This window comes from Mucor velutinosus, assembly GCF_035048745.1.
Source record: "Mucor velutinosus strain NIH1002 chromosome Unknown tig00000165, whole genome shotgun sequence".
Lineage (NCBI taxonomy): Eukaryota > Fungi > Mucoromycota > Mucoromycetes > Mucorales > Mucoraceae > Mucor > Mucor velutinosus.
In genome coordinates this window covers 418,794-442,999 of record NW_027041913.1, presented here as the reverse complement: position 1 = coordinate 442,999, position 24,206 = coordinate 418,794, and the positions used below count along the sequence as shown (strand labels likewise).

Sequence of the window (24,206 nt, the reverse complement as noted above, 5' to 3'; positions counted from 1 at the left end):
AATAATCTTGCCAATATCAGAGCAATACCACTTTCTACGTGCATTTATTACAATCAAAACCTTCAATTACAAAAAAATTTTGGCTTCGCCAAAATTACTAAATATGGAAATTCAAACAATTTTTGCCCCAGATATGTCATACACGCCCAAGATTGGTCAAATTTCGTCTTTAGTCGACTTGTTTTAACTATTTTGCGAGCTTTGACTATATAAGTTGTGATTATCAGCTCGTACTTCCTAATACATTCCTGGAGTACTTTTCAAGGCGCTTTCAATGATGCCAAATAAAATAGATGTTTTGAATAAACTTATTGAGCAATCTCAGAAAATATGAAATGTGGTTTTTGGCCAAAATGTCGAAATTTTGCATATAAAAGTCTTACAAAAGCGGTTTCAGAGGCTGCCTTGGATTTCGAGAAACATTTTGACTTACTATATGCCATAGTAAAAGTTGTCATTTTCAAGGAGAAAAACAAAATCGTTTGATTTTTGATGAAAACTATGAGGGGTACCTCATGCCTTTTGGCCGATTTTTGGCCATGTATTTTTTTTGGCTCAAAAAGTTGAGCGAAGGTGCCAGGAAGTGAATACTGGATGAGTGCTATTCTGGCGTTCCAAATTGGCCTGTAGCGCGAGAAATCACTACTTGAATTCAGCCAGATTTTGCAGTGTTTTGAATAATTTTGAGCAGGTAGAGGTAATGCGAGTATGACCAATGCCTGTAATTAGATTGTTTCCATTGTTTCAGGTATGGAGCATCATAGAAGAGCCAGACCTACAGTTATGGATCAAGGAAGGCAGCCTGTAAGTTGGTTTTCATCAAGGCGAAGCGAAAGTATGGAGCCAATGAAAGCTGGAAGGCATTTATTTGACGTATTTCTTGAATGAATTTTGCATGCACCAGCCAAGATCTGTCAATAATCACTTCACATTTTTACATTAATGATGGGAAAACACACAGAGCTTGAGCCTGAAAAAAATCTAGAAATTTCAAGCATCTTCATACCAGAAGCGCTTATTTTGATGGAAACTATTAATGAGTGCATTTCCCGGAGAAATATAAATATTTGAGTTTTGGTATCTTTATAACATTTAATGCATCAACAAATGACATCCATATAAATAAAACACTTCAATAAAGAAGAAAGCAAAGACTTTTTTAAGCATTTTATTTTCAGTAGGATATGCAGGCACTACGGTTGTTTTATGTATGTGTTGAACTATGAGATTGTGGGTATATTTGGAGTAAACGGTAGGGGATCTCTGTTTCTTTTTTTCCCTCACACGCTATATTGACCGGAACACATTACTTCCTCAAAAGACTGCACTGCTTTCTGCCATGACCGTACTACAAGTGATGTGATATGTTAGTCTTGATTGTACCATACACGCATGGCATTAGATCAGTCATGATTTGTACCTGTCCACAATGATCGCTTTTTTTTTCGGCGAATATGAAACGAATAAGTATATACGAGCAGGGTGTGGGTCATTTAGTTCTCTTACCATTGTCCTCCGGATAAGTTGACAGGCTTGACAGGGTTAGGCATATTGGATGTAAAAATAAAACAACAATATTATAGAATAAAGAAAGAAGATGCTAGATAATGAAATGTAAGGTTTTATATTCATTATACGAAACTCAATTTTTGTTTGTATGTAGCATGTATGTCAAAAATGCGGGGGGAAGCTCACTTTGAAAGATTAAAACAAGACAACAAACAACAAGATAATCTTTTAGCTCTCTGGAAAAACCTTGAATCTTTTTTTGTGAAACTTGATTAGAGAGAATTGGGCACTCCAAGTTTTTTTTTTCGGGATTTCCATTAAGAGTGTGCTCAAACATCGTTTATACCTGTTGCTGCTGCTGTTGTTTGTGTTTCAACCATCTAACCTCAAAAATTGCATATGTATAGTATTTGACATTATGCTTTATTGAAAAGAAAAGACAAAGCATAATGCTACGTCCTGGTATTGGGCACTATGTAATTTAGATACGAATATCTTACGTAATGACATTTTACGCTAAACTCGCATGAAACGATAAACTCATCATCGGAACCTTTCTAATACATGAAATACACAAAGCGCAACTTTCCTCCTATATGTTTATATTAGATTTTGAAAATATTCAGTCTGGTGTGCTAGTACAAATAGATACACTGACTCATTTTGTTTGCTGATGCGAAATAAGGAATAACATTCAACTTAAAGATCGAGTTACAATTGGTTCCTGGATCTGCAGCGTTCAAATTGAGCACCAGCAACAGTGTAAAAGTAGGTTGCCATGACAACATCTGTCAAATTAAACGGAAAATCTGCTCCTGGATGCTACATCATTTTTGGTTTTTTTCAACTGAGTCAATTGTGACCATGGTGATAGTTAAAGACGCTACTTCAGTTGCAACCATATTCTTTTTCGCCTTTTCCTCTTTTTTGGTTGGACAAACAATTATGCTGCATTTGTATGATTAAAAAGTACTGGTTGCAAACGATTGACACATACACAAGAAGGAAAGTGCTTCACCATATGGCATTTATTGCAACGTTAGCTTGCCCATATAAATTGCTAATATAATAGTGTTTTTTTTCAAGGCCCTATAAGACGAGGCATCAGAGCAACGTTTTTAAATGCTCTTTTTTTGTGATACATGTTTGTCCAAAGGGAGAATCTCGGAGTTACCTTAATTGAAACGTGGTTCAGCACCCATTGAGCATTTTCTCTATGCGCTCCAACGCGAATGGTTTAATATATGTGGTCAAATAAGCAGCAGTAGGTACTACCCCCTTTCATGTTTTAATTATTTCCCTTTTTTCTTTTTTTGTTGCTTTTAAACTTTTCATTGGAGATGAAAGACGACGAATGTATCGAATTGACAAGAGGATCTCATGAATGGCATCAACACTCCATTCAACTTGACTTACTTGGAGACAATCATTTCGAGGAAGAAGAAGAGACTGAAACAGAGCTCAAACAGTTTAATCGTATAGATGAAATTGAGCTGGTTCATCGGCTGGATAAACGACTGCTGCTGTTTGCAATGTTTGGCAACCTTGTGAAGACGCTGGACAACACCAACTTGGGTATAAATTGCGTAAAAGACTCATCAATCAGGCTGTTGCTCAACTTGATAAATCACATTAGGAAGTGCCTTCATCAGTGGTATGGAAGAAGAGCTCAACATAACAGGATTACAGTACAATTGGATGGGCGTACTTTTCATGATTGGTTATTTATCGCAAGTAGCTGAGGATGTCCATCATGTCACACACCAATTCTCATTTGAATGATATACATGTAGGATGCAAATACCATCTAATATTTTGTTATCAAATATGAGGCCATCAAGGTACCTGCCTGCGTTAGAAATCATATGGTGCTTGTTGACAATAGCCATGGCTTGCGTTCAGTCTGTACATGGCGTCTATCTCATACGATTTTTACTGGGCTTAGCTGAGGCAGGCTTTTATCCTGGAGTAAGTTATTTGGCATTCAACAAGGAAAAAAGCTTATTGTTCAACTGGTTTTAGATTATATTTCTGATTGGTACATGGTACACAAAAAGAGAGTTGGGCAAACGATTGGCTTTGGTAACCATATGCGGATCATTCGGGAGTGGTCTAAGTGGCGTTGTACAAGCCGTCATGTTGAAAACGCTTGATGGTACATTTGGCATTAGCGGGTACAGTAGAGAAGCACTGGGCTGTAGTTTCAGAAATTCACAAGCGAGTGTATAGATGGCGATGGATGTTTATGTTTGATGCCAGTGTCACATTACTCTTAGCTGTGTTGGGGTATCACTATTTGCCAGACTATCCTCATAATACAGCATGGCTGAATCAATCCGAAAGTGATTTGGCAGTTCATCGAATGGGCATCGACAATACAAAGGAGGGAAAAAGGGTTACTGCCAGCAAACGAATCGAAAAGATCAAGTCTCTGCTCAAGAACAAATATTTATATCCATTTGTCATCAGCTGGGCATCGATACACCTCTCGTTGGGAGCAGCCCATGTTCTTGGTATTGTGGCTAAAAAAATTGGATTTGACGCGGTTGCTGCAAACTTGCTGACTACGGTAAATGATGCTTCAGGGCATGTATATAGCGTTACTGACATGCAATGACAGCCGGATACTATCATCACCATGATATTCGGCCTACTGAATGGTTTTATGAGCGATCGGTACAACACGCGTGTTTGGTAAGCTGAATACATGGAAGCATGGAATGATCAGGAGGTTTTAATGGTTAAATATTAGGTGTATTGTCATCCCAGCAACGTTTGGGTTGATTGGCATGTGGTAAGTTGATTCTATATGACATAGCGACACACAATCAGGGACATGGCCATCAGCTGGCTCTTTGCATTTGTGTACGCTCAAATCAAAGACGCTGAACAATTCAGATCATTGTCGTCTGCGTGCGTCTACTTTTCTCTCAACTCACTGGCATGCTTCACAGTTCACTTGCAGCCTTTGTGCAGCCATTTTGGATCTTATACGTAGCCTTTTTAGTGATGCATGCTGGTCTAGGATCACTAACTTCAGTATGTCATGAACAAGCGCCTGTGTACCCAAATTACTCATACTACCTGATAGACTATCATGACGTGGGCCAGCGAAACCATCTCTACCAATAGTGAGGTCAGAGCAATGGCCATTGCGATAATGAATACATCTTCCTCCTTGATGTACACTTGGTCACCCTTGGTCTTATGGCCAGTGACTGATGCGCCCTATTATCGTAAGTAGGATTGACATGAGCAGTAACATGCCATATTAACGCGCAATGAAATAGACAAGGGATTTACAGTAGCTAGCCTCCTTATCATTTTGTTTATCTGTAGTATGCTTTCCGTCCACTACATGCAAAAGAAGGATGGCTTACAGAAAAGAGCCAACTCGAATGATTTCTCAGATCAACAGGAGATGATAGCGCCGCTACTACACGAAACACAAGCAGAGTACAACGACGAGGAGCAATCAAATGGTAAGCGCTTTAGAGTCAACATGGCATGACAAGCTGGGCTGATTAGAATGGGATTAGGATTGCTGAGTGCTAATGATGCTGATACCAACAAGATTCTGAAAAAATAGAATCAAAGCGACGATGACTGAAATCTTTACATTGCCTTTATTCGACATATTATGATTATTACTATACATTATTATTCTTTCTTTTTTTTTTTTACAATAGGGTCGATGAATACCCTGCATTTAAATTAGCATTGACACCATTCTGTTGTTGCTCCTCTAAACCGAAGAATCTCTTTGATTCCCCATAGCTCTGTTGTTCACCGCTTGCATTGCCATTTTCATCATCATCGGGTCCTGATCGTCGCCGTCTTCTCTTCAATCCGTCGTCTTCCTCATTCACAGATTGAGTTTGACGAGCTTTGTATATAGGCTCATATTCCTGGTTTTACGTTTTCATGAATAAATTCATGCATTATTCACGTTGAAGCAATATCTTACTTTGAGTTGGCTTTTAAATCCATCGTTTGGGTTGATACACAGTCGCTTTGCTTGCACGAAATGATAAGCTTGTGAAGCATCGATATTGTATCTTTCCATAATGTACGCAATGGCAAAAGTCGGACTACGTGACATGCCACCATTGCAGCAAACAACCACTTTTCCTTGCTGTGAAATCACATTGTGGATGTAGCGAGATGTGTCTGGGAAGAACTGTATGAGGTTTTGGAGATTGGAATCACTCACGATAAACTTTTGAAATCCAAAGTATTGTGACAATGCGTCCGTTCGGAATAGCCTTGCCTCATTCTGGTCGACAAAGCAGACAATGTGTGTAATGCCATTGTTTCTTAACTCTTCAATTTGGCGACAAGCTGAAAATGGGCCCAAATAGAGGCCAGGCTGTAACAGAGTATTCATGTTGTCAATGCGTGTGTTTAGAGCGAAACATCAGGCTATTCGACAACTTACAACAATCTCTTGTATCTCTCGTCTCATCTCGTAGTGCCAATCATCCATGGCTGATTGAGCATTGGCAAAGAAATCTTCGGTATACTGTGGTGTTAAGTCTGTAGACATGGTAAATTTATAATGCAAAGAAAAAGAGGAAAAGAAACACAGAGAAAGAAAACAAGGGACAGATTTAAAGCACTGGTAAAGCTCGTCCTGTTTATTTCAGAAATCAGTTCCAGCTGTACAACATGTCATTTCGTCTTCGAAGCACATCACGGATTTCACCATTGCTCAATACCTCGATTCCTAGTTTTGCAAGCGTATTTTGCACAAGCTCTAGCTGCTTGGTGTCTGTAAGCGCTTTCATGAGAACATCACAGGCTGGAATATCGTCTTGTTCTGATGAAAATGGCAATGTCAGCAGTTGTATCGTCTCCTTCAACCTATAAAAATTGAAAATGAATCGTCGCCATGGCAACCAAAAGCAATGGTCTTACCTCTTCATAAAGTTCTCTGGCTTGGACACCCATTTTTGTCCTATCTTCCATAATCCTTGCGTCAGATCAGTCTCTAATTGACAGGCACCTGTCGTAGAAAACTGGCTCTGCGTGATGATATTTTTCCAGTACCAGTTTTCAATCTCTTTGAGTGTTTTGCGATATACAACCAAAAAGTCTGCTTGCGGTAAAGTATTGTACAAATAGTTCCATGTCACTCGTAAATCTTGAAGAGGTCTATACAGTTCATCCGAAATCTCGCTTGGTGTCTCGGTGGACGACTGCCACCAAACATCCCTATAGGACACATTCAAGTTAACCATCAACATGTCACCCACAGTGCAGTCATCTCCTTACTTTTTCGCATATTGTCTCGTCTCTGTGGTCCACTCTTTGATGGCAATCTTGACGATAATCTTCTCTGATCGTTTATTCAGTTGCTCGTACGCAATCAAAGCGTTGGAGAACAATCCGTCAGTCTGCTGATTTGATAATTGCAGCATGCAGTTGTTCTTTTCATTTTCACGTATAATCTCCTTGATACAAGCAGGCTCTTGATTGATCTCGTATTGCATATCAAGAAACAGCTACTTTAGGATTACTATCTGCCATCACACAACCCTCTATACAACGCACCTCTTCTTCTGTCCAGTCCTTCAACACGTCACTGATGGATCTAGCACTGGTCCACCATCTGTACAAACGATTCAATGCTGATACCGTGCCTCCTGTTTCAGTGGCTGTCATGACGCCGGTAACTGCTTCTGGTAGTGCTCCTGGCACAGGGACTGATCGAATCAAACTAAGTGCTTCGAATGAATCAATGGCTGCAGACAAACGCTTTTGATACTGCTGCAGCAGATCCAGCTGAATATCGGCAAAGAACTTGAACTTTTGGACAAGATTTGGGATAACGCTGTAGGTATTTGTGATGCTTTCCAAGAGGTTGATCAGTCGCACAGCTGATTTAGTGCGCTTGATGGGTTTGCCATTGGATTGCTGTTGCGATTTTTCGAAATCATCCTCTGCATAAATGTTAAATGCTTGATTGTCTAGCAAAATCTCATCGTATCTGGCTTGGGCAACTAGCATATATGCATTCTTGTCAGCAAGTCTGAATAGACTGCGTTGCTCAACACACACACACACACACACACACACACACACTTACATGACTTCTCAGCTTGAAACCAAGCATTGAACCAGGCCGAGTTGCCCAGAATCACATTGGACAGTGCAGCGTATTGATCGTAAGCAAATTCTTCCTGCAGAGATCTGTCAAATTGCAGCACTTGATGGATTGTATGACTGAGCCAGTTGGGGTGGTTCAGTAATTCTGGCATTGTCTTTTCCAGTTTTCTTGTAACGTCCTGCAATAAGCCGCGAATGAACTGATCTTTGGCGTAAATCACTTTGTCTTGTTTGATCGTTTCCATGATGGGCTGAATTGTGGTCATTATGAACGGCATTTGGGTAGAGATCGTATTCTTGACATGCTGCAAATACCATTCTGGTTTATCGATGCGATTCGTTGGCTTGGATGTCTCAAAGTGAAATCGAAATCTCAACGAAAGACCTTCCAGCATGACGGCAATTGGGCTAAGAATGTCGTCTTTGCTTTCTGATCTGCATATTGTCTGCGGCTGAGCATAATGATAATCAACATCCATAGATAGTTACTTACGGCTTCTTTAGCAAGAGTAAATTGTGGAATGCCTTTTCAAAATCCTTGAGTTTTGCTTTGAGTTGAGGCCCATAAGGTGGTTTCATGGGCGTAGGCCATGACAAGCTATCCAAGGTCTGCTTAAAGTCGGCCGTCAACACTGCATCCAGTTCTTCGCAAAGACGGATTCGGCTCTTTTGCACATGCTCTGATAATGCACCGTACTGCTCATGTTGCTTGGATTGGTCGTTGATGTACGTCTCGAACTTTAAAAGTTGTGAATAAGGTATAATGGCCCGTTCAGGCTCTGTCTTTACGAGATTCAGTGCTTGGGAGCTATCTCACAGAACATTAGCCAGCGTTTTCTGATTTAAGTTGCCCTCTCACCTTAATTCCTTGACAACCAGCAGTGCCTTGATATAGCTCTTTGCATTATCGATTGCCTTGAGCTTGTTTTCCAATACTGTCAATTGCTCGAGAAGGTTTGCTTTAGGAGTGTTTCCAGTTGATTCGCTCATATAACTGTCAATATTTCTTTCTGTTGTCGTCAACGAGGTGTTCAAGCGGCTCAAGGTTGATTCGCATAACTTTGTTGCTTCCATCGTCTGTGACAAAATGCTCTTTGTCTCCTGTTCCAAGGCTTGAAGCTGTTGATGCTGATAAATAGCCACGCTCATTCATGGATAAAGCGCACTTACCTGAGGATCCAGATTGGCTTGCTCGTTTCTGCGGGATTCCAGAAGATTTGTGATGTGGTTCAAGTTGAGGTCGTGGTCATCTTTTATGTTTTCATAGAGATACTGCTGTACATCTTCCATAGGTGTGGCCATATTCAACAGCTGATGGAGTAATAAAGAGGAGGAAAACCATCATCATTGCACATTTTGAAGCAACGCGTTCATGGTGAGACAAGGCGGAGAGGTAAAAGGGAAAACGACGCCATGTCAACACTATCTTTTTATCTGTATCAACAACATGAATACAAGATTCACGCCAAACGCAGACAAGCTCAATCTCAAGTTTGAAGGCTACAAACTGCGTCCGTTTCAAGAAGCAACCAACCTCATCCGAGTTCCACTTGAAGGCATTCAAGTGTACGAACCCACGAACGATCAAAGACTTGGTTTCCGCGACCTTCAAGCAAGGATTAGATACAGCAATTTGATCTATGGCCATCCTCTAGACCAACATAGAGGCTCGTCATTCTGCATTGACCAGGAGTTCAACTTGCACATGATTGTCTATGACAAGGTAGGAAAGCATTCAGATTGGCACACGCATGGATATATTGATGATCATACTCTGCGTAGTTGACCAGAAGCCTAGAGACGTATTTAATCACACAGCTGATCAAGCCTTTGGGAGGTGTTCCAGCATTTGTGAACCTCGACAGCACTGTGCCAATCGAGCCCCAACTGCCTTCAGCTGTATCAGTCAGCCGCGAATTACTGCTGGCATCCAACGGCGTAGGCGACATTGAATTGATTGGAATGGAGGAAAAGGGCGGAAAGATGCTGGGAACTTCACTCGCATCAGTATGTTACTTGGGCGTAGGAAATGAAGGCATCTCACCCGTGCCATGCATGCTACTAGCAGCTCGTCAAATCAAAACCAAAATAGTACTCGTCGTATACAGTCGCACAGCATCAAAGACCACCGAATTCAATATTGCCACACTAGAACTAGACATTCCTACCGACACCACCGAGAGGCTAGATGATGGATCATTTGTATTGCTGCTCAAAACATTGCACATTCAAACTGGACCAGAAGTGCCTGTCTACTGCGCTATCACGCCCTCTGGCAATTGCATTTTTGGCAGCGAAGTACGCTACAACAAGATCAAGTTACTGCAGCACAGAGACGACGATGGTAGTGCTGAGGACGGAACAACAACGCCAATGGACATTGTAGAGAATCTGCCCAAGCATGATGCCTATCAATGGAGTCAAGAGGGTGCTGACATCACTGTGCAATTCAAGCTGCCAGAGAACACGCCTAAATCAGCCATCAGCTGTAAATTCGTGGTGGATCATGTGAGTCTGCTAATCCAGAACAGCTCGATTTCTTACCCATTCCGCAAGTTATGGAGCACAATACAGCCTGACGAGTCTCTTTGGACACTAGAAGACAATATGCTGACACTTTGCATGACCAAGGTGGATGAAAACACGCGTTGGCCGCAATTGTTTGACAAGGATGATGGTGTCTTGGAAACACTCTCTGACCAACACTTGTCAGAAATCAAAGATAGATTAGCCAAACTAACATCTGAGAATACTTCCTCATCCTTGGTCCCTAATCACTCTTTTGTGCAAGCAGCTCAGCATCCAGCAGCAACGGATATGGATGAAGATGTCGATGATGCTGGTGAACCGGTTGTGTTTGGCGTGTATGACCGCTGTGGCAACGTGGTAGACGAGTTCAACTCTGGCACCTCTCGCTGGATTTGCAGTTCATATGAAGCAGCACACAAGCTTCCTTCTGTTTGCCTTCAAATGGATGTAGACGGGCTCGTGTTTACCCTGACCGAGGTGGAGGATAAGATTCAAATCGAACATACAGCTACATTGGACGCATTTGCGTTCGTTCAAGCATCCAAGCGCGATGCTCGATTCATTCACCACGACGCTGATTTGCACTTTGCCTCTATCATTGAAAGCAGCCGAAACGCCTATCTATACTACCATCATGACGACAAGCGCTTGGAAGAAGTGCAAACGCTGGTGGATTTGACGCAGGGACATGATGTGGATATTATGGGAGCACAAGTTGTGCATGAAAGGGCCCTTTTGGTCCTGACGGAATCACAGCTTGTGCTGATCTGCTTGGATTAGATGATGAAATAAACTCTACTACTGTCATAACTACTTTAAAGGCAACAATGTATGCAAATTCTCAGGGTCTGCTTTAAGCAATGAGATTGTTACACTAAATGACAAATAGAATATACCTTTTGAAACGGGAAAAGTTTCATGCGTTTCTCGACCTAACAATTGATCGTGGGGTTCCGATAATCTCATAAGACTTAAATATGAAACTGTAACTTGATGTGTTTGTTCTCTACTTTCCTCTCTTTCACGCTTTCTTTAGTGTATCCATCATGTCTGCTACATCCATTCTCCACACCGGCCGATTTTTTTCGAGATCAAGACCTGTCAAGAACTTGCTAGTTCAACGCACATTCAGTTCCTGCACCATTCAATTCAGGGACTTTAATCAGCCTTCTAAGTCAACCGGTCGTGCCCCGTTAGAAGGGATCCGGGTTTTAGACTTGACAAGAGTATTGGGTATATATCTGAATCAAAGATACCGAGCAGGTCGACTAATGACATTGCATAGCTGGTCCATACTGCACTATGATGTTGGGTGATTTAGGGTAATGTATATACAGCCGTTTGGATACACTGAGACAAATATCCTCATTCAACTTTCGCTCAATGTAGTGCTGATGTAGTCAAGGTAGAGAACCCCAATGGTGGCGATGATACTCGAGCTTGGGGCCCACCATTCGCAGACAATAAGGACGCCTCAGATTTATCTCACGGTGAATCCGCTTACTTTTTATGTGTCAATCGCAACAAGAAATCTGTCACTGTCAATATGAAATCAGAAGGCGGACGTCAACTGATTCATGATCTGGTAAAGGAGAGTGATATTCTCGTCGAGAATTACTTGCCAGGAAAGCTTGAGAAGATGGGTTTGGGATATAAAGAGCTGAGCAAAATCAATCCCAAGTTGATATATGCATCCATTACCGGTTACGGACAAACAGGCCCTTATGCAAATAGACCTGGTTACGATGTTATTATTGAGGTAAGTTATGATACAACCAGGCAAAGAGAGGTACTGATCTGGCTGGATGATACTAGGCTGAAGCTGGTTTAATGCACATTACCGGTGAGCCCGAGGGCACTCCTGTCAAAGTAGGTGTTGCTATCACAGGTAAGCCAGACTGTGTCCATTTCAGGCTCGATCTCTAACAGTTTACATTAGATCTCACAACTGGCTTATATGCCCACAGTGCCATCTTGGCAGCGTTGATCCAGCGTGGAACTACTGGCAAAGGGCAACATATCGACTGCTCTTTGATCGAATCTCAAGTAGCATCATTAGCCAACATTGCTTCCAACTATCTGATCGGCGGACAAGAAGCCAAGCGCATGGGCACATCTCATCCCTCCATTGTACCTTATCAAGTACTTCCTACCAAAAACTCATTTGTCATGATTGGTGCTGGTAATGATGGTCAATTTGCCAAGCTGTGTCATCGTATGGGCCTTGAACATCTTTTGGAAGATCCTAAATACAAGCGTAATTCGGATCGTGTCAAGCATCGCAAGGAATTGATTCGTTTGCTGGAGGATCGTTTAGAGCAGGAAGATACATCTTACTGGCTGGAGAAGCTTACAGGAGCTGGCTTCCCTTTTGCTCCCATCAACAACATTGAACAGACATTCCAACACCCTCAAATCGTAGCAAGAGGCTTGGTGCACGAAGTTGAGCATGAGCGAGCAGGCACAATCAAGATGGTCGGTCCTCCTGTAAAGTTCAGTGAAGCTGAAACGAGCATTCGTCTGGCTCCTCCTCTTTTAGGTGCTCATACAAATGAAATTTTGACTGAAGTCTTGGGCTATTCAAAGGAAAAGGTAGATAAACTCAAGCAAGATGGCTCTGTTGGAGCATAAGTACTATAGACAGTCTCTTTTTGTCTCAATATTACAGCCTTAATTAAAGTCGCACCAGCTGTTCTTTGGAAAGATGAATAACGATTCGAAAATTGATTTTTGATGCTTCTGGATGGTATGCTCCCATGTTCCTTTTTAGATTTGCAATCGATATCATCACTGTCACTGCTGCTTCTTTTAAAAAGTTGGTTCCTATCATTTTGTTGCATCCGAAACGCAAACAATAAGACTACTCCTACTTTATAGTATGATATGTAGAGCAGCCAGGATGGCCGTTGTAAATCATCGCTGTCCAAAGAAGACGGAAAGGGTTTTGTCAACAAGTTCAACTCTTATAAATTAATGTTAATCTGGTACAAGAATAGTTCAACTCATGTTACTTCTTGCCGAGGTACTCGATTATCATGGAGCAGGTCAACAATGATAATGTCTGATTGTATTAATAAATTGAAGAACAATAATGGGGGCAGACCTAATCATTATTTAACAGCCAATGCAACTTTTTTATTTGTTTAATTACGGCATAACGTCTATATTATAGGTAGAAAAACAAGGGTTTACACTTTTCAATAATGTGCTACTATAATACTTGGGTTGCTAGCTTGTTTAGATAATTAAATGGTGATTGTCAGAGTTTGTTGTGCATATAGAGACAGGTGGTCTTGGTTTTATCAGCGAGCAAAGTTTCCGGTATGATTTAGTGGAAAGACGGTGCTTGTGAACATGGGATGTAGATGACAACGAGGAGAAAATAGCTTGGGCAAACGGCGAGGCATTTAATATGCGGCTATTCTCAACTGGCAAGAAAGGAAAACGGCCCAAGTCTGCGAACCTTTTATAAATAATCATAAGGACAGAGAAAATTACGAGCTTGATGTGATCTTGCCTGACGAGCTTCAAGAACTTTTTGGCAAGTTTTGGAGTGGAGGAGATCTCTCGAGAAGTTTAGGGACAAAGGCAGTGGCCCGCTGTTGGATCGAAAGTGTATGCGATGGAGGCTGGCAACTGGTCATAAGGTGCGCTGAGATTTTTAGGTCATGAAAGACGAGTTCAGAGGGATATCTAAACTAGTAGACGCACTGATGATTGTGGATGAGAAATATTTTGGAAGTCTATCCTCCATTTCTTTAACTAACAGTGACCAAGAACTCTCGTGTTATTTACAAATGGTTGGTTGGCGTCCGGTAAAAAAGCAGACTGATGGCGTGGTCTAGTGGTTGTAGAGGATAATTTGGTGGAGTGTTAGAGCTATAGAAGAGATGAGTACTCAGAAAACCTCCTAACCAGGGGGGAAACCGGGAGCCGGGTGGTTCAGGATTGTGGAGAATCTTTCTGAGCAGCGGCTCAAATGCAAGATTAAATGAGATAGTGCTGATGAGGTCACCTTGATTTAGGTCTCGTAGTTGAGGGACTTTTGAAGAAAAAAACTGTCGACTAAATGATTGTCAAAGAGCAAATGAGAGATTTAATCAACCAAACCCACTAGGATGGTTACCAAAATCACTTGGAAATTAAGATTTGCGAAATGCAGAACATCTGGGTCATTAAACAGAGCTGTGATTTACTTGCTCTTTTGGCAACACAAGCTACTACACTTTATTTTTAGGTCAGATTCTGTTCAAATCTAGCGATTTTGAAGCACGAATAGCTCATGCTACTGAGCGTTGTGAACGTTCGGAATAGGGCCAAACGTCTCTTCTTGGCCACGCTTTACTTCTTGATGCTTTATCTCAATTTTTTTTTGGGTCATTGCAAATTCATGAAAATCATCGTTTTTTCTATGAGTATTAGCAAGGGAAAATTTTTGAAAATCAAACCATCGCGTTTTTCACGGCAAAAGTGAAGACTTTTCTTATAATACATATTAGACCAAATTGTTCGTACAGATGAAATACAACATTGGAAACTCTTTCTATGAGACTTTCATATGCAAAATTTTGACATATTCACAGAAAACCTGTTTTTATATCTTTGAAAGTTGCTCATTATTTTTGGTGTGAAAGCTGAAAGTAATCAGCACCATTCGATGCGGCTTCTTTAGTCCTCTAGAAATGTATTAGAGAGTTGGATGTGACAACGACAGTTTTCATGGTCAAATTAAGCAAAAACCTTTAAAGGATGTGAGATCAAGTCAAGTTTGAACACGAAAATACCACTGCACAATTTCAAATTAAATTGCCGCAATTACTACTGCTATGGTACAAGGCTGAGACTAAATTTACTGGCCATGACGTCGGATAGGGTGCCCTCTCATTCCTCCATGCCTCCGTTTTTTACCCTTTTTGCAAAACGCGTTTTAGTATCAAGCTATGGTGGTTTTGGACAACGTTTGATTAATAATAACACTCTAGCTTCCGACAACTCTGTCTTGTACTGTTGGAAAAACTTGACACTGCTTCTTTGAAGTGGAATATATTAGGCACGGTTCGATAACGAGCACTGGAAGGCATAGAAGTAACATTAATTCAGTTTGTTTATTAGGTTTTAATAATTTCTTGCATGTTTGAGTGCTGCTGCCGTTACTTCTCTGCCATTTCTGCTGCCTGCTTCTTTGGTTTATCATGTCTGGTGATTGCTTCTTTGGCCTTTGTCTGGTCTCTGCTGGTATCGCTTGTTCTTTGGTTTGTCTACGGTACTGGTGTTGCTGCTGCTGCTGCTATTACGGTCTTTCCTGGTCTACTGTGTTTGGTGCAAGCTCATTGTCTGGTCTATATCCGGTGGTTGCATATCTTCTGGTCTATCTACGGTGATGGTAAGTGGTAAGTATCTTCTTTCTTCTGGCCGCAATGATATAAAACTTCTTTGAACGTTTGTATTATTGCTTCCTTTCTCATTATGTTACTGCATTCATGGCGTTTACTTTTTTGTTGCGTTTTTCCTCTTCGTTTGTTGGTTGTATTGCTTTACATCCGACTATTATTCCTATGCATGTTGCTCATGTATGCATTTTTGTTGCAACAACAACGAGATGTTCTGAACATTTCTGATGTTGTATTTGTTATACTTTTCTTTGACTCACTTTGTGTGAGTATCCCTCTTTTGCCTACGTATTACTATACTCCTATAGCAGTATGTTCTTTTCTTCTTTCTTTTTTTATTATTATGTTTCTTTGAAGCATACCTTTTTCTTACGTTGTGTGGATGTGCCTATCCCTGAAGCTCAACAAGACTTTATCCGAGGCTAGAAGGTAGATACGCTGCCTTCACTTGGTTATCACTACTTACTTTAGTGATGATTGAGGGTCTCAATGTCAGAATTTAGAGCTAGGTGGTGTAAGTAAGGCATGCTCTAGCACCTGAGGGAAGTTTGATGATAGTAACGGCTATATTGCTAAATATATTGGATTCTAAATTTTTGCCTCACATCAAAACAGGGGGAAACCCTCGCAAATTTTTTTTAGGTCAGTGGAGTTTTCAAGCAATCTGATTGGCTCAGGGATTGAAACAACGATGGGCTACAACTAGTTGATTTCCTATTGATCTGTCATGTATTATAATTGTGTATTTGTAATAAAAAGAGTATCAAATAGATCCAATTTATGTCGTCCTTTGTTTAAAACTATAAAATAAGGTGCAATCAATTGATCTAACATGCATTAAACTGTGGCATGTGAGTGAGTGTTCTTTAAACTTGATATTACGTGGTTGGAGGAAACCCATATATACAAGTACAATAATGCAATACTACTTCAAGGACCAAGAGGACTTAATAACAGATGTCCCGCCGCCAAGCATGCGTTGTTTATCAGTATTTTCCAACATGTCTCAATGTAATGGGTTGCTAACGTTTGCTTCATATCAACGATTTCACATGTATAAAAGTACCTTTTGTCATAAGATTTACGCCACCATCCACAATCAAATCTTAGACTATTTACATCAGAGCTTTGAAAGTAGCATGTTCGTACAGCCAAATTTAGCGAGAAAAAAATGCGTTAAGAATAATATAGAGAGAAGAAATATAATTAAAACTGAATATATTTATCATGTTATTTCAAGAATGAATGAGGGTTAAAACTAATGTAAATCTCGAATGTGTTTATAGTTATTTGAAAATGCCAAAGCAATAAAGCCTTAATAATCCTGAATACTGGATAATTGTAGAAGCCTTGAAGCAGTTAACGAAAATGTGCTACGTGAAAGCTCATAAACCACCCGTGTTGTATCAGAAGGGCTACAACTGTCTATAAAGATTAAGGTATTTTTGATGGGTAGATATGTCTGTGTTGTGCAACAACATGGACATGCTATGATAATTGAAGTGCATCTCAGCTACCTAAATGCTGAGGTTCGCCAGATGTGATAAGCGTTGTACAAGATAAATTGCTACTTTGGCATTCAGAGCTTAGTATAAATAGAATAACTCTTGTCTTCATCAATAAATATTTAGTTTTTGTGTCTGATCTTATTCAAATAAGTCTTTTCTTGTTTTTATAATATCGAACATTTTTTATAAGCTACAAATAATAATCCTTTTATTCTTTGTGCTTAACACCATAAGGCTAATGGACACCCGGCGATGAGACGTTCCCAGCTTCCGCATCGGAAACATGCTTTCCTCTTTGTTCGAGGACAATCTGCTTTGATATGATCATCAGTGTGACAGTCTTGACAAATTGGGTTCATGTTACTCCAAACCAAATGTAGCTTCTCCTTGAAATCTCCAAACTGGATCTGAGGGGTAAGTTCAGCTGCATAACTCTTTAATTTGTCCCTATTTAGAGTGACAAAACCGCGACCAGTAAACCAATCACCATCCTTGGTATAGCTAAGACCAAGATTGAGAATGTCCCCATATTTTTGGAAAGTCTTCACCATCAAAGGCTTCAAAACTTCTTCAGTTTTGTAAGGAAGCTCAGAGACACCTACTCTGAGGACGTTGGCATTTTTGTCCAAAGCCTTGTTCACCTTGATTATCTTCCCTTGTAAGACGAGTTCCTTGTTCAGAGCCTCCTCGCAATCTTCCTGGCTTGGGAAGTTGATTTCAATGACCTTATGGTTCTTGCCAACCATACGTGTTCTAATTCCCAATCCTTTGGAATTGTGGAATTTGAGGCTTGATAGACTAAAATTCACGGGAAAAAAAAGGATAAAAAAAACAGTAAAGTCAACTTGATAAAGGTATATTTTATTATCAAACTGACAGGTGTAAAGTAAACTGAAGTCTCTCTACTGGCCAGGTAGATGATCCTTCTTATATACTATAACAATGGATAAAAGTTCTATTAATTAGATTAACAAATAAGTCAACTCAGATCAACTAATGTCTAATCATGCTAAAAGACAACTCCAGCAAGCTTATCATGATTTAGCTCTGTCTGGATGAATAATTAGACTCTCATCCGAAGTACCCTGATCTATCCTTTCTATAAGGATAATTAATATCGATCTAGTAGCATGTATCCGATAGGTACAGTCTTCTTAGTCTATATTAATAGTACATATCTGAGTGTATATCGCTAAGCATACATCTTTAGCATGTATTTGGATATATGGCATGTCTATAGCATATCGTATGCATGTCTATAGCATGTCTTATATATAGTACAAGTCTGTAGTACATAAAGTATCTGTAGCTAGTATCACGGATATAAGCATGTGTCTTATAGCGTGGATCATAAAGTGCACATCTGAAGCAACAAGCTCATATTGCATTAATCTTGGTGCTTATCCAGATATGGTAAACATACGTAGTCAATGTCGGAATACAAGTATAAGTCTATAGCGCCATCCATATCCGTTATGCCATCTACAGCCTATATCTTATAGTATGAATCTTATAGTACTAGCGTATCTGAAGTCCATATCTTCTTATAGTATAAATCGATATCGTACATCTAATCCAGCGTACATACAGCTTATATCTAAATCTGGTAACTGGATGAACTGTCGGAATGCAGATCATAGTGGATGTATTCCACACAATCGACAAAACAATTCCAGCTGAGGACTCACAGGACATCATTGAAGACATACCTTACGAAGATATCATTCAAGGATCTCAAAGAACGCCAAATGGTAGTAGTCCGGGCCTGGATGGTATATGTTACGAAATATTGCACCTTCTAGTTATCAACCCAAGCTGTGAAGCGATTATTCTGCAAGTGTTCAACGATGCTTTATCACTAGGCAAATTTCCAAAATCCTGGCAGGAATCATGTATTGTGCTGCTACCAAAGAAAGGGGATATGACTGACCTTTGCAACTACCGTCCAATAACCCTAATAGCCTCTGATTGCAAAGTTTTTACCAGACTACTTTACTCACAAGTCATAGAGGTAGCAAGTGACCTTATAGGCCTCCACCAAAGTGGCTTTCTGAGAGGTAGATACATTGGAGACCATGGGATGTCATTGAAAGTGATTGTAGACAATGCACGTGAAGCAAGATGGAACAACTCTGGAGAATTTGTCGAATATGCTGGGATTTTGCTGGACAACGCCAAAGCGTATGATAGGGTGAATCCCCAGTATTATCTATCCAAGGTCCTAGTGAAGTTTGGTTTTTCAAAACAGTTTGTCCAATGCATCTGCAAGTTATTCTTCGACAACTCAATTTACGTGAATGTCAATGGCTTTTTAACAGATCCTATCGAGCAAAGACGGGGCATCAGACAAGGAGACAGTATATCACCAATGCTGTTCAACTTGACTATTGAACCATTTCAGCTATCTGTGACCAAAAGTACAACTATCTCGGGGTATAGTCTCCAACACGCCAAGCCTATAAGCAAGAGAGCAAACAGTTGGGTGGCTCCTCCTCCATTGAAAGTACTCGCACATGCGGATGATGTCCTGACATTCGTTAAATCTCGGGCTGAACTTCTTGATCTGGAAGAAAGATTGGAATCTTACAACAAGACCCCGAGCTCCAAGATCAACTACGACAAGTCCGTAGCCTTCCCTCTTCATGGTGGAAGAATGACAAGCCAAACTGGTGGCCTAATTCAAGATCATGCAACAAATAATCTCAAAATCAAATGGTATGATTCTATGTCTACAGGATTTATAAAATACCTAGGTTATCCAATTTGGTTCTGCAGTCAAGAAAGAGACGTATACATTGCTAAACTTCTGGGTGATATTACTACTGCTATTGAAAGGTTTGCAGCACGACAAATCTCACTGTACGGCAGAGCGAATATTGTCAACACTATGATATTGTCCAAACTATGGCATGTCATTCGGATCGTTTCCCTGCCCAAAAACACACTCAAAAATATAACCTCAATCATTTATCAGTTTGTAATGTCTGGCCTGTATCCACCTCTAAAGGGCAATTCTCTCTTCCTACCAAGGTATCAAGGCGGTTAAGAACTGATTGATATAATGGCGCAACAAAATGTTCTGCAATTCAGATATCTGAACGCTTTGCTGACAGAAAGCAGCAACAACATATCTGGTATCACTTATAGGCTACTAGTGGATTATTTGAAGATGTCGCACGACTCACCATCATCGCACATAATCCCTATACTGTTCCAAACGGCTAGATACAAGAACCAGTTAAGAGGCTTTCACCCTTATTACATGATGTTCGCGGCAATAGATACTTGTATGAAGCACTCTCCACTCTCACTAGATTGGTCTGTCAAACCAAATGTCATGACACTCTTGTTATTGCCAGTGCTGGAAATTCTAGATTTTGGCAATGAGGAAGTAGCTATGGGATATACAAGCAGAGACTCGATCAGGGAGAGCAAAGTTCACGACTTCTTCCACATCGATTAGGAAACAAGTACTCTGCAGCTAAAGTCAAGAAGTGAATGCAAGCGACCAAACATCAGGAACCAGATAGAAAGAGGCCTTCTTTGTGGAAACATCAAATTGAAATCCTTCGCAGATACAAGAAACATGGAGGCTCATCTAGATCTACAGCCTTTCATTGCTATGCTTAATTACCAAGACCGCCCAATGCTTCGAATGGCGAACAAAGACTTGAGATCAACTATGCTGGACATACACAACCTTGATGCTGGACGAAAGTTCAATTATACCATCAGCAAAGTCCAGTGGAAACACTTCTATCATCAAAACATGCACCACTCTGTGAGAAATGTCTGGTATAGAATGATCCATAAGTAATGCCCAAGTAAATCAGCTCTTTTCGTTCGACACCTGAGGAACGTTGAAGATGACAAATGTACCCTCTGCAATGATACTGAAGATATCAAACATCTCATGGTTAGCTGCCCCCACAAAAACGACATTTGGTCCAACATCTCTGAACAATTCTTGGGATATCCCAAAGTTGCCAATCCACAACAAGTATACCAATCTATAGTCAATTTGAACCTGAAGACATACTTCATCTACAATCTCGACATCAAGATTACAATCTTCGACCTGTTTGCTGCCACCATTCGTATGATATGGAGATTCCACCTCCTACATACATTCGAAGGAATGCCTTTTGATACCAACTATGTCACCACCAAGGTTTGTGCCGAAGCGATGAGATTGTCAGATCTCAAGCATTAATATAAGTAATAGCTTAATTAGATATTATATATGGCAATTCACTTTGTTACATACACTTGTCCATCATTTTATGTTATTATATTTGTATACCTACTATTAAATAAGCAACATCCAAAAAAAAATTCTTGAAAATCAAACGATCGCGGTTTTCACCTCGAAAATGAAGACTTTTCTTATGATACATATCAGATCAAATTGACTGTAAAGATGGAATGCAACGCTGGAAACTCTTTCTATGAGACTTGTATATGCTAGATTTTGACATATCCACAGAAAACCTGTTTTCATATTTTTTGCAAATTGCTCATTATTGTTGGTGTGGAAGCTGAATGGAGCCAGCATCATTCGATGCGCCTTCATTGACACTTTATAGATGTATTAGAAAGTAAAGTATAACAACGACAATTTTCATAGTCAAATTTAGCAAAAACGTTTGAAGGATGTCAGATCAAGTCAAACTGGAACACAAAAATGACAAATGCACGAATCCAAATTTGGGCGCCGCAGCGACAGCTACTGTGGCAGAAGACTGAGGCCAAATCTACTGGCCGTGACGTCGGATAGAACGCCCTCTCATTTTTCCATACGCCCGTTTTTTTTTCCTTTTGCAAAACGCGTTTAGTATCAAACCATGGCTGTTTTGGAAACCGTTCGATTGATAATAATACCCTAACTGCTGATAACACTGTCATGTACCGTTGGAAGAACTTGATACTGCTTCTTTGAAGTGGAATATATTAGGCACGGTTCGATAACGAGCACTGGAAGGCATAGAATTAACATTAATTGAATTTGTTTATTAGCTTTTGGTGATTTCTTGCCTGTTTGATGTGGGTGCTGCTGCCGTTACCTCTCTGCTACCTCTGCTGTTTGCTTCTGTTTATTACGTCTGGTAGTTGCTTCTTTAGTCCCTATCTCTGGCGGTTGCTTCTTTGGTCTTTGCCTGGTCTCTGCTGTCGCTCGTTCGTTGGTTTTTTCTATAGTGCAGGTGATGTTGCTACTGGTGTTGTTGCTACTGGTGTTGCTTATATGGTGTTGCTTAATGGTGTTGCTACTGGTATTGTTGCTACTGGTGTTGCTGTTGCTAATATGGTCTTTCCTGGTCTACTGTCTTTGGTGCATGCTTGTTTTCTGGTCTATCTCTGGTGGCTGCCTATACTCTTCTGGTCTGTCTATGGTGGTAAGTGGTAAGTATCTTCTTTCCTCTGGTCGCAATGATATAAAACCTCTTTGAATGTTTGTATTACTGCTTCCTTTCTCGTGATAATGCATTTTATCATGATGTTTGTTTTGTTGCGTTTTCTTTTTCTTTTGTTGGTTGTGTTGCCTCTGTGGATTCATATGAAACAACATTATCAGTCATTATGTTCTATTGCAAAGTTATAATACCACTGTTGCTTTTGCAGTTGTGCGTGTTTGTGTTGCTTTACATACGACTATTATTCCTATGCATGTTGCTCATGTATGCGTTTTTGTTGCGACAACAACGAGATGCTCTGAACGTTTCTGATGTTGTATTTGTTATACTTTTCTTTGACCCACTTTGTGTGAGTATCCCTTTTTTTGGCCTACGTACTACTATACTCCTATAGTAGTATGTTCTTTTCTTCTTTCCTTTATTATTATTTGTTTCTTTTGAAGCATACCTTTTTTACGTTGTGTGGATGTGCCTATCCCTGAAGCTCAACAAGACCTTATCCGAGGCTAGGAGGTAGATAGGCTGCCTCCACTTGGTTATCGCTACTTACTTTAGTGATGATTGAGGGTCTCAATGCCAGAATCTAAAGCTAGGTGGTGTAAGTAAGGCATGCTCTAGCACCTGAGGGAAGTTTGATGATAGCAGCGGCTATATTGTTATTATAGCGGCGCTTAAAATTTTGCCTCACATCAAAACAGGGGGAAACCCTCGCAAATTTTTTTTTAGGTCAGCGGAGTTTTCAAGCGATTTGATTGGCTCAGAGACCTAAACGGTGAAGAGTTATAACTAGTAGATTCCATGTTGATCTGACATTTATCCTAATATAATATTGTAATAAAAGAACTACAACTAAATAAATACAATTTAAACCCTCGTTTATTCAAAGTAAGATAAGGTGCAAGCACTTTATCTATCATCCATTAAACTGTTCTATGTAAGAGACATTCTTTAAATTTATTATACAGGGAAAGTTATATAATAGACACAGCAGTAAGTGCACTAGGTACCAGCTTCTTCCTGTACCAAATGCCCCTGCGTTGTTTATCATTGATTCTGAACAAGTTTCGATTGCATGGGTTGCTGTTTTTTGCCTCAAATCGAATTCTGAAAGTATAAAGACGATTCCAATTTCTGATGCTAGAACTCTGAAATTAGTATGATGCTATAACGAAACGTTGCAAGAAAAGCAACAATGTAATTGAATTGTAGGTTGATGGGCACTTGCTGATGACTGTTGAGAAATCGATAATCTTCCAGATATGCCAATGTTGAGCCATGACCTTCATATATAAGCAAAATGCTGCGGTTGCATTCATCATTAAGATGTTGGCATATGATGTGGAATACATCCACTATGATCTGCGTTCCGACAGTTCATCCAGTTACCAGATTTAGATATAAACTGTATGTACACTGGATTAGATGTACGATATCGATTTATACTATAAGATATGGACTTCAGATACACTAGTACTATAAGATTCATACTATAAGATATAGGCTGTAGATGGCATAACGGATATGGATGGCCCTATAGACTTATACTTGTATTCCGACATTGACTTATTTGTCAATTTAATTGATAGAATGTTTATCCATTGTTATAGTATATAAGAAGGATCATCTACCTTGCCAGTAGAGATATTTCAGGTTACCTTACACCTTGATTTATCAGAAATAAATTATATATAAAAAGAGTATGAAATTAATCAGGTAAAGAATATCGCTTATTACATTGGAAATAAGAAGGT

General features: G+C 40.0%; 9 protein-coding genes across 9 annotated transcripts; 6 read left to right on the top strand and 3 right to left on the bottom strand.

Annotated features, from left to right (window-relative positions):
- Nucleotides 1-2,849: 2,849 nt before the first annotated feature.
- Nucleotides 2,850-3,291, top strand: ATC70_003075 (uncharacterized protein; the record flags this gene model as incomplete). Its single annotated transcript, XM_064822443.1, has 2 exons — nucleotides 2,850-3,084; nucleotides 3,146-3,291. The coding sequence occupies 2 exons, from the start codon at nucleotides 2,850-2,852 to the stop codon at nucleotides 3,289-3,291; spliced, it is 381 nt and encodes a 126-aa protein (XP_064679043.1).
- Nucleotides 3,292-3,396: 105 nt separating this feature from the next.
- ATC70_003074 (C2H2-type zinc finger transcription factor) lies at nucleotides 3,397-5,098 on the top strand (the record flags this gene model as incomplete). Its single annotated transcript, XM_064822442.1, has 9 exons — nucleotides 3,397-3,477; nucleotides 3,532-3,683; nucleotides 3,739-4,078; nucleotides 4,130-4,203; nucleotides 4,262-4,303; nucleotides 4,464-4,548; nucleotides 4,601-4,745; nucleotides 4,800-4,991; nucleotides 5,049-5,098. 9 exons carry the CDS (start codon nucleotides 3,397-3,399, stop codon nucleotides 5,096-5,098), a joined length of 1,161 nt encoding a protein of 386 aa, XP_064679042.1.
- Nucleotides 5,099-5,189: 91 nt separating this feature from the next.
- On the bottom strand, nucleotides 5,190-6,055 carry ATC70_003073 (uncharacterized protein; the record flags this gene model as incomplete). Its single annotated transcript, XM_064822441.1, has 3 exons — nucleotides 5,190-5,417; nucleotides 5,477-5,878; nucleotides 5,948-6,055. 3 exons carry the CDS (start codon nucleotides 6,053-6,055, stop codon nucleotides 5,190-5,192), a joined length of 738 nt encoding a protein of 245 aa, XP_064679041.1.
- Nucleotides 6,056-6,158: 103 nt separating this feature from the next.
- Nucleotides 6,159-8,919, bottom strand: ATC70_003072 (uncharacterized protein; the record flags this gene model as incomplete). Its single annotated transcript, XM_064822440.1, has 8 exons — nucleotides 6,159-6,372; nucleotides 6,427-6,723; nucleotides 6,784-7,013; nucleotides 7,063-7,511; nucleotides 7,598-8,052; nucleotides 8,111-8,425; nucleotides 8,477-8,736; nucleotides 8,788-8,919. The coding sequence occupies 8 exons, from the start codon at nucleotides 8,917-8,919 to the stop codon at nucleotides 6,159-6,161; spliced, it is 2,352 nt and encodes a 783-aa protein (XP_064679040.1).
- A 145-nt stretch (nucleotides 8,920-9,064) lies between these two features.
- Nucleotides 9,065-10,926, top strand: ZRC1 (Zinc resistance conferring protein; the record flags this gene model as incomplete). Its single annotated transcript, XM_064822439.1, has 2 exons — nucleotides 9,065-9,340; nucleotides 9,400-10,926. The coding sequence occupies 2 exons, from the start codon at nucleotides 9,065-9,067 to the stop codon at nucleotides 10,924-10,926; spliced, it is 1,803 nt and encodes a 600-aa protein (XP_064679039.1).
- A 266-nt stretch (nucleotides 10,927-11,192) lies between these two features.
- ATC70_003070 (uncharacterized protein) lies at nucleotides 11,193-12,777 on the top strand (the record flags this gene model as incomplete). The annotated part of the gene is made up of 5 exons (XM_064822438.1): nucleotides 11,193-11,379; nucleotides 11,432-11,468; nucleotides 11,536-11,905; nucleotides 11,962-12,034; nucleotides 12,086-12,777. 5 exons carry the CDS (start codon nucleotides 11,193-11,195, stop codon nucleotides 12,775-12,777), a joined length of 1,359 nt encoding a protein of 452 aa, XP_064679038.1.
- A 4,488-nt stretch (nucleotides 12,778-17,265) lies between these two features.
- ATC70_003069 (Arrestin_C domain-containing protein) lies at nucleotides 17,266-17,790 on the bottom strand (the record flags this gene model as incomplete). The annotated part of the gene is made up of 1 exon (XM_064822437.1): nucleotides 17,266-17,790. One exon carries the CDS (start codon nucleotides 17,788-17,790, stop codon nucleotides 17,266-17,268), a length of 525 nt encoding a protein of 174 aa, XP_064679037.1.
- Nucleotides 17,791-18,671: 881 nt separating this feature from the next.
- Nucleotides 18,672-20,090, top strand: ATC70_003068 (uncharacterized protein; the record flags this gene model as incomplete). Its single annotated transcript, XM_064822436.1, has 1 exon — nucleotides 18,672-20,090. One exon carries the CDS (start codon nucleotides 18,672-18,674, stop codon nucleotides 20,088-20,090), a length of 1,419 nt encoding a protein of 472 aa, XP_064679036.1.
- Nucleotides 20,091-20,957: 867 nt separating this feature from the next.
- Nucleotides 20,958-21,257, top strand: GLE2_1 (RNA export factor gle2; the record flags this gene model as incomplete). The annotated part of the gene is made up of 1 exon (XM_064822435.1): nucleotides 20,958-21,257. One exon carries the CDS (start codon nucleotides 20,958-20,960, stop codon nucleotides 21,255-21,257), a length of 300 nt encoding a protein of 99 aa, XP_064679035.1.
- Between the last annotated feature and the right edge of the window lie 2,949 nt (nucleotides 21,258-24,206).